Source organism: Penaeus vannamei, chromosome 23, assembly GCF_042767895.1.
Source record: "Penaeus vannamei isolate JL-2024 chromosome 23, ASM4276789v1, whole genome shotgun sequence".
NCBI classification, from domain to species: domain Eukaryota; kingdom Metazoa; phylum Arthropoda; class Malacostraca; order Decapoda; family Penaeidae; genus Penaeus; species Penaeus vannamei.
The window spans coordinates 36,534,679-36,544,678 of NC_091571.1; the positions used below are offsets into that span (position 1 = coordinate 36,534,679).

The 10,000-nt window shown below is 34.3% G+C and overlaps 1 protein-coding gene across 6 annotated transcripts in view; it reads left to right on the forward strand.

Annotated features, from left to right (window-relative positions):
* The window catches only part of LOC113823119 (DCC-interacting protein 13-alpha), a 33,737-nt gene that overhangs the window by 6,267 nt on the left and 17,470 nt on the right, over window positions 1–10,000 (forward strand). For all 6 annotated transcript variants that reach the window (XM_070137289.1, XM_070137288.1, XM_070137290.1 and 3 more), the window contains exons 5-11: window positions 150–272; window positions 449–627; window positions 971–1,135; window positions 1,367–1,552; window positions 2,039–2,180; window positions 5,016–5,221; window positions 6,156–6,265. In XM_070137289.1, the coding sequence (XP_069993390.1) occupies window positions 150–272; window positions 449–627; window positions 971–1,135; window positions 1,367–1,552; window positions 2,039–2,180; window positions 5,016–5,221; window positions 6,156–6,265 (1,111 nt within the window). The remainder of the gene's footprint in view (window positions 1–149; window positions 273–448; window positions 628–970; window positions 1,136–1,366; window positions 1,553–2,038; window positions 2,181–5,015; window positions 5,222–6,155; window positions 6,266–10,000) is intronic.

Below are 10,000 nucleotides of genomic sequence, written 5' to 3' on the forward strand. Positions count from 1 at the left end.
ACAACTGTTTAGCATGCACAACATATAGTCGGTTTGACCATGCATTATGTGAAGACATCATCCCAGTGTGTTGGGTGGTCATCCTACCATTACGTGGTTGGGCATCATCCAGGCGTGAATATGCTGAGAGAGTTTTAATTTTATTTCAGAATGCTGGAACTGACTTGGACAGGGCCATTACAAGATACAGTCGTTGTCGCCGCCGGGATCCAGAACAGGAACACCGCGAATCGAATGAGGATGTGTATGTTTCGAAAAAAAAATTCCACCAGGTGAGTAGCTTTTGTTTATTTATTTGTATAATTATATGAATTTTATCAACAGAATTGTAGTTTAATACTAGTATAAGTTGTGTTTCTCAATGCACAGAGAGGTTTGTTTACCATATTTATTTTGTTTACCCTTAGTGAACCAAAGTTGAATGAGGGCTTCCATTTTTTTTCAACAGATGGCTCTCCATTACTATTCCAAGTTGAACCTGTTGCAGTATTCAAGGAAATCAGCATTGCTTGAGCCTATGCTGGGACTCTTAGTAGCCACAAGAGCACACTATAATATGGGTCATGATGCTCTTGTGACCCCAGAAGTGGAAGACTTCTTAGCCAACATTTCTGTCTGTGTTAAAAGGTCAGCATTCATGGTTTTAAGGAAAATATTGTGATATTAGTAGTGAGTTTAAGATAAAATTTCTGTGAGTTTTTGTCAACATTAAAGCCTCAGGTATCATGTGTTCAGTTAGTATTATATTTCTTGATGAAAACTTTCATGCAGTCATGCAAAGATACATAAATTTAATGCATACAAATGTACGTTCTTTTTGTATACACAGTGTATGCGATCCTTCCTTCTGTGGAGAGATTATCATGTAAAAGAAATCTCACAGTGATGAAATTTCATGTTAGTAACATACCTTAAACTATTTTATTAACTACAATAGTGAATATATAAGTCGTCATAATCATCATTTCAGTGTTGTTGAAGACCAAGCAAAGGAAAGAGAAGACACACTGGAGCTGATAGACTCCATCATTACGCAGTCACAGCTGATGTACTATGCCGAACCGCCTCCAGACATCGCTTCATTGCCACCCGATACAACCCTCACTAATAAAGCAGGATATCTCAATGTTCAGAAGTTAGTTTTTTTAACTTTTTTAAAAATGTAGATCTTAAGTTTCAATGAAATATGATTTTCCTGAAGATTGGAAATGGGTGCAAAATTTCTTTTCTTTATTTCAATGGTAATTTTCTTATACATATGTCCAGTAATAGTCATAGGAAGATATGCAAATGAGATAGGTAGATACTATTATTCTTAACGCTGTAGACCTTATCGATCATGAGAATGAAACAAATGTCCTTACAGAAAGTATATGGGTGTGATGAGCTCTTGGGAGAGACAGTTCGTGTTCCTGGAGGGAGGAAATCTGATGAGTGTTGTGAAGGGCGAGGCAGCTGGATCACTCCTCTTAGAGGTGGACTTGACAACCCTCGTTCATGCTACAGATACGGATGATCGGCGACACGTCTTCCAGGTTGCTACTAGTAAAAAGTAGGTATTCAGGTGTAAGATACGTGATAGGGTTTGATTGATATTATTAATGTTATTAATGTTAATGTTATTAATGTTATTATGATTATTATTATCATCATCATTATTATTATCATCATTATCATCACCATCATTATCATCATCATCATCATCATTATTATTATTATTATTATTATTATTATTATTATTATTATTATTATTATTATTATTATTATTATTATTATTATTATTATTATTATTATTATTATTATTATTATTATTATTATTAATCTTTGCTCCTTTTTTCATTTATTGATAAAAAAAAAAAATATATTCTATTTTCTTGCAGTTCTGTTTAGAGGATAGCTAGGAAATTCTGTTATATTTTTCCTCTCATTTTCTTTCCATTACCATATAAGTGAAGTATAAGATCTCATGATAAGCATAAGATTTTTATTATACCGAGAAAAATGACAGAAAGAAATAATAATTTCTCTAACTTTGCAGATCCGTAACCCTTCAGGCACTCAATGACCGAGAGCGAGATGAATGGATGTTAACAATCCATAATTTGGCCAAGGATGGAGGATATGTCAAGGATGAGAAGGCTGCCCCATCCTCTTTGTTCTCGGGGGTTGGCCAGTTTTTCGTGAGTATTAGGACATATTTCGTATTTGCCATTCAGTTACTGTCTCAGCTTGATATCTCTTTCTATACTCTCTCTCTCTCTCTGAATCTATTCTCTCTCTGTATCTCTGTTTCTGTTTCTCTATCTCTCTGTCTCTCTGTTTCTGTTTCTCTATCTCTCTGTCTCTCTGTATCTGTTTCTCTATCTCTCTGTTTCTGTTTCTCTATCTCTCTGTCTCTCTGTTTCTGTTTCTCTATCTCTCTGTCTCTCTGTTTCTGTTTCTCTATCTCTCTGTCTCTCTGTTTCAGTCTGTCTCACTGTCTCTCTGTCTGTGTAAAAGTGTCCTTCAGTGTTATTTACGGTGCTGACTGTATATTTTATAGCTCAAAATGGCTTTACCATTTGTTTTTCCATTTTCTCTTGTATTGATGTTGATTTCCTAAATCTGTTTACAAATTTCTATTAAATTCCTCTGCATAACTTTAGACAACTTGTATGGTTTAGTATTTGAGAATTTTTCATCTGGTGACAAGAAACAGCGAATTGACCATGATCCAGATTCTTTCATGCAGAATTTTCTTGGAAAGTCCAATCCTAGCTATCTCAATGCTTTTCCTGTCCCTTCTCTTACCAGTGAATTCCAGTATGATGCAGACACCCACCTCTCAGTTTTCAGTTACAATATCTACAGCTTACCTGAGCCTTTAGATGATTTCTTTGATTAAAGATAGCTAAAATTCATCCTCTATTTAAAGCAGGGGAGCAGTTTCAACAGAGCAACTTTTGTTATCTCTTGTTCCTGATGGTTTCAATAAAATTTTGGAGAGAATCATCACTAAGCAATTAAATGCATTTTTATATGAATAAATACTGACTCCAAGTATTGCTTCAGGAAAAATAAATCTACAGAATTGAATATTGTTTACTTTACAAATATTATCAAAGGCTTTGATGAGAGAAAATTCACTCTAGGGGTATTTTTTTTATTTATCTAAAGCACTTGACACTGTTACCCATAACATCTTGCAACAAAAATTATGTCATTATGGAATTTGAGGCACAGCTCATAAAGGGTTTTCATCTTATTTAAGCAACTGGACTCGATAAGTATCATTTTGCAACCATTCTTCTTTATGTACTTGTTCCTCAAGGGTCAATTTTGGGCCCAGTTCTTTTCAATGTGTATAGCAATGACATAATCAATGCTGGTAAATTTAATTTTATTATTTATGCCGATGATATATGTCTATAAACCTCTGGTAATTCACTACATGAGTCAGTACATTTAACTAATATTGAATTACTAAGTATTGAGAATTGGGTTTGTTTGAATAAATTGACTCTAAATCTTGAAAAATCCCATAATGTCATCTTCCATGGAAATATGCAGTTACCATTTGCTCAGCCGCCAGTAAAAGTAGGTCATAGGTCACGCAAACACTCTAAAAGTCCATAATAATAGTTAAGAAGCTAGTAATAAGAACTATCTTGAAAAGATATGATCATACAAATGCTGGCTTCTTGCACCTAAAATTATTGAAATATAATGATGTAGATACTTACTGTGGCTTATATATTACTAAATGTATAAATGCTTTTGGAAATTCTATGTTCAATACCAGAGCAAATGAAAGGTATAATACAAGAATTAATAACCTTTTAACTGTACCATTCATGAGAACTCAATGGTCACAAATGAGTATCTTGTATCAAGGGCCTTTACTGTGGAATAATCTTCCACACAGAATCAGAGAATGCACAACATTGCTCTCCTAAAACACACTGAAACATTATTTATTGTCCCACTATGCTCTCTAACCTGTCAAATGTATAATTACTGTGTAATATGTCTAATTTATTATCTAATTTCTTTAGGAATAAACTGTTCTTTTATGTTGGTTCTGTAAAATAATGTAGATAGTTATATAGAAGATGACAACTAATAATGCTAGATGTTCTAGTAATACATGTATATTTGGTTCAAATATGAAAATATGTTTTATGTAATAGCTTATTATGTATGTTTGTATCTTTTTGTTAGTATTATGTATTCAATTGTTAAAAATCCATAATTGTTTTAACAGGGGCCTTCCTAAAGGAGTCCAACTCTTGGAGGGCTCGGCCATATTATATGATATTGTATAATGCTTTTGTATTTTGTAGTTTTTGGCTAAATAGATTATTTGATTCTGATTTGATTTTGATCCTCTGTCTCTGTCTCTGCCTTTATCTCTATCTCTCTCTCTGCCTGTCTCTATCTCTGTTTCCGTCTCCGTCTCTGTCTCTGTCTCTGTCTCTGTCTCTGTCTCTGTCTCTGTCTCTCTGTCTCTCTGTCTCTCTGTCTCTCTGTCTCTGTCTCTGTCTCTGTCTCTCTGTCTCTCTGTCTCTCTGTCTCTCTGTCTCTGTCTCTGTCTCTGTCTCTGTCTCTGTCTCTGTCTCTGTCTCTGTGTCTCTGTGTCTCTGTGTCTCTGTGTCTCTGTGTCTCTGTGTCTCTGTGTCTCTGTGTCTCTGTGTCTCTGTGTCTCTGTGTCTCTGTGTCTCTGTGTCTCTGTCTCTGTCTCTGTCTCTGTCTCTGTCTCTGTCTCTGTCTCTGTCTCTGTCTCTGTCTCTGTCTCTCTCTCTCTCTCTCTCTCTCTCTCTCTCTCTCTCTCTCTCTCTCTCTCTCTCTGTCTTTCTATCTCTCTCTCTCTCTCTCTCTCTCTCTCTCTCTCTCTCTCTCTCTCTCTCACTCTCTCCTTCTCTATCTATCTATCTATCTATCTATCTATCTATCTATCATTTGTCCTAATAAGTTAAAAAGTCTCTCTTTTTTTCTCTCTCACTTTCTTATTCTTTTGTTGAAAATTTGCATTTCAGGCTGATAAGTTCCATGCCGCATCAGCTGCAATGGGCTCAGCTCCTTCTACACCCACAACAGCAAGTGCATCACCTCCATCAAGCACTGCAGCTTCTGCTGCAATGCCACAAGCTGCAGCAATCCCACCCGACGCTCCTATTGTGTTCGATCTTCTCACTTCACCTGAGGAAACATTTACGCTTAATCTCGATAGTCAGAATGACAGGTATGGTCTTTGCAGATGCTGCTGTGAAATAATGATTTTGATATATTCGTAGAATAAGAAAATATCATCATCATTACTCGAAAATTGTCACAGAAATGTTAGAATTACATACGTATAGGAATCACTCCAAAAACTATTGGCAGTACTCTTGCTCAAAAGAATAGGGATGGTATCATCAGTAGTGCAAGAGCAAATGATGATAATGTATTTTTGTTGCTCATGGTGGCACCATTTTATTTTAGACCAATACTAAGGGTAGTTTTAGAGTGAGTTTCCTAGCAGAGGCAGTGAACTATACTTATTAGTGTATGTATTATATTAACCGTTTGCTGTTGGGAACATGTAATGTCCATTGTAGTTTTATTTTGTGAAATGTACATAGATAGATGGTTCCCCAAAAGCTTAGTTACGAATTAGTCAGTTTATAGGTGTACATGACCTCACCTGATTTCCCTCGTCCTTGAGTAATAGGAAGATGTTTTCCTGAAATAAAAAGTCCTAATGCTATTAATATCAATTCTATTATTATTATTATTATTATTATTATTATTATTATTATTATTATTATTATAATTATTATCATTATTATTATTATTATTATTGACATTGATGTCATGTGCAATAAATGCAGCAATATAGAATAAAAGAGAATTTTTGAAAATCAAAGAAAAGACTAAACAGGTGTGATAGGTAGGACTCTTTAGTGACTAAGCACTTGTGGAGCCATCTATGAGGAACCACAACTAAAGAGCTGAGTTCACTGTAGACTTGGCATGTTCATACAAATCATCCTAAGCAACAAAAGATTTAGTGATAGATTGTCAGCTATGTTCAGGTATTGAATTAGAGTCTTAGCATTCTCTTTATTTTCCATATTTCCTATGTATTTTTTGGCAAAGAATTTCAAAACGATCTTTTTATTAATCCACTCAAGCGAACAAGATGTCACAGATGATGGTGCGGAGGGCAAAGTCGTAAAACAAGAAACTGATAAGTTCTTCACAGTCCGCTTCCTTGGGTCTATGGGTGTCAATGTTGATAAAGGTAAGTAAGAGTGCTCATTTATCCGTCATGGAGGCATTCAGAATTTGGAGATTGCATTGGGTAATTAGGAATATTGGCCATTGTTACGAAGTTTGTGATTTTTTTGGTGGGCACTGATCATGGTGTGTTTCACTGTTTGATATGTTTTTGACTCATCTTCAATACTCACAAAATGTGAATACAAACTAAACCTAGTTGAAAAATGAAGTTAAAGAATTTAGATTATTCCTGAATATAAATGTGAAGCCCATATCTGAATCTGTCATGAAGTTGTCAAATTAGTCAAACTTCACCTAATTGTACATCATCAGATTTTCTTCTAGGAATAAACTTGCTGATTTTCATGTGAGAAACTAATTGCACACTTATTAAAAATTAATCCTCGTAGGGAAATAAAGAAGGCAACATCTACACACATGAACCAAGACAAAATCAGGTTGTCATGAGTGATGATTATACATGTACCAAGCATGGCACAGAATAGTACTTCATGCATTATGTATTGGGAGGAGGGCAGTGAATGTTAGCAGCTATATTAGGGATTATAATGCCATCAAATATGAATTGGATTGGTTGATTTTTTTCCTTTCTTTCTTTCTTCATTTAATGATTATTTACACTCTCTTGAAAGATGAAAATAAGGATGATGAGGTTGTTCCTTAGTGCCTTTATTTTTCCATTATTAAACAGGGTGGTAATGAGAGGACAAAAAATATAATTATCTTTATTTATGAATTGAATTTTAGGTCATTTCTCAGCAAACTTCCACAGGTGACCCAAGCATGACAGGAGATGCTTGTGGAAAAATTGGAAGCATAGGAATCATGAAATAACTCTGCTCTTCATGCGGTTGGTATGCGTAAATGATTGATTAGGTAATAAGCAAAAAAGAGATGTTAAGCTTTCTTTTGAAGGGCTGTTCCTCCTCAACGACTGCAGCCAGGGTAAAAAAAAGGTGAACAACAGTTTAGAGCACACATGACATAGAACAGGCTTGACTATGCATAACATGATAGGACATCAGGCCAGAGTCTAGTACATTGCTAATGCCGACAACTTGAGTATTTGGTTTCGGAGCATTACATATTGTACTCCATGTCCATTACAGTAAACTAAAGATTTCAAGATGAACCATGAATAGTGTTACATATATGCCATAGTGCAACGATGGATAATATTTATCATGGAACCACACCAGCTTTCCATGTTGTTCATACTGTTGCATTGATAAACATCAGACCAGGCCACTTGAATGGCCAGATTAAAACAAATATCACAATGGATGGAGTACTCATCTCCTTGACTTTTTAACAACTCTGACTGTATACCTTCCTATATGTGATTATGAACTCCAGATTTTTTTTTTCTGTTTTGATGAAAAGTGTCATCCAGTGTTTTGCCTTTCACCACACAATTGTATATACTGGGGGGTTACTTGAGGATCTATATTTTTATTGATTTTATATTTTCTTCATCCATAAGTAAATGAAAATGTAAATGCATGTAGATGTATCCTGAATTAAGATAAGCAATTAGATATATTCACAACATATTGGTTCTCAGGGACATATTCTTGAATGTATGGATGGATGGGTGTCCATCAGATTGATTTTTATATGGGCTTTTTGAATAAACATTATTGAAATCATCAAATTCTAGGAAAAATAGGAAATAAAATGAAAAGGGTTGATAACCAGTTGACAAAAAGATACGGAAGAAATGAATGTGAGGATAATATAAGAATCCAAAGGGTGTCGGGGATTCAGAGTCTTCTCAGAAGGAAACATAATTCATAGAGAGTTTTACAACTTTCCTGTTAGGATCACACTATTGTCTTTTATTTGCTAGCATCAGTGTCAGAGGATCAGATATTTTCTTGAACCTTTTTATTTTCCTTTTATCTTTTTGTTTTGTTTTGTTTTCATCAGTGTTTTATATATTTACTTCTAAGTGAAGTAAAAGAATTTGATTGTGTCCTGCAGATGGAAATTTTCTTCAAATTAGGATCATAAATTAGAAGTGCTGTGATTTCTCTCTCTCTCTCTCTCTCTCTCTCTCTCTCTCTCTCTCTCTCTCTCTCTCTCTCTCTCTCTCTCTCTCTCTCTCTCTCTCTCTCTCTCTCTCTCTCTCTCTCTCTCTCTCTCTCTCTCTCTCTCTCTCTCTCTCTCTCTCTCTCTCTCTCTCTCTCTCTCTCTCTCTCTCTCTCTCTCTCTCTCTCTCTCTCTCTCTCTCTCTCTCTCTCTCTCTCTCTCATCAGAAGTCACTTTTACATGATGTGCTCATCAGATTAGTAAGGCCTATTTTTCTGAAATGATTATGAAATGTCAAGATCATTGTTTTCATAAAGTTAACTATTGATGTGTTTAGATTCTGACTGCCTCAGACAATGCATGGGTTTTCCTTTTTTTTAAAGTTTATCCTAAAATCACTTTATTGGTGTTGTGCAATAAGTATTTTCTCATGATAATGCAGCATTATTGATTTTGTTATTTTGATACTAATTTCTAGATCTTTTAACTAGAATTTTGAGGTATGGTTTATTCAGTTTGTTTAATCAACTTTTTCTTTTTTTTCTTTCTTTTCGGCTATATAAAGTTGCATGTTCTCCAAAATTTGATTGATTTTGTTAAGAAATTAGGTTAGCCATTTGAACAGCACTTTTAAACATGCACTAGATTGGATATCCTCATGTTGCACGCGAAGTGGGGGAATGGCAAGCTAAACTTTTCTCAAGTTCCATGAAATGCTAAAATTGGCCGAAATAGAAATGGATACCTGAGACGAGTTAAGAAATCTATATTTTCATCATTTGAAATTTTATAGCGGTTTTATAGTAATTGTTAGTTATTATTATTATAATTAATACTATTATTATTATTATCATTATTATCATTATTATCATTATTATCATTATTCAGGCGCGGTCTGGCCCGGGTGGCAAAGTGTCGATCGCCACCCGGGGGGCACCCTGATATGTAAGGTAAAGAAAAATTACGGGCCCTTTCCGAGAAGGCTGGAGAAGACAGTTTACATAAACTGAAGTATTACAGTCATAACCCATGGTTATAAGCAGGGCCCCACAATGATCACTATTTACAATTTTTTTTTTATTAGAGAATACCCATGAATTGTTTTTCTGAACCTGGCCCTTTTGGTTTGCCAGCCACCCTGCTATTAGGATGCCAGACCGCCCTTGTCATCATTATTATAATTATTATTATTGTTATTGTTATTGATATTGTTATTGTTATTGTTATTATTGTTATTATTATTATTATTATTATTATTATTATTATTATTATTGTTATTATTATTAATTATCATCATTCTTATTATTATTATTATTATTGTTATTGTTGTTATTATTACTATTAATATTATGATTACTATCATCATCATCCAGCATTGTCTGTTTTTTTTTTTTTTTTTTTTTTTTTTTTTTTTAACTTTGAAAGTCTTTGGTAAACTGCGTCCATCTTTGCAAGTTGTCTGTCATTTCGCTGTGATATCGGTAACAATATGATAAGCATCGATTTCTTAAAAAGTGAACAATGACACCAGGCAAAGGTTTATTTGTGATTTGAAAAGGAATGGTATGGTGATTTGTCTCTGTGTGTCTTCTTGATTGATGAGAAGAAGTATTATAGATTAATGGAGACTTGTCAGAAATATGGAAATGATATTGAAAGATTTTGTAACATTCTTATTCAGGAAAAGTAATTCCCTTTTTTTTAT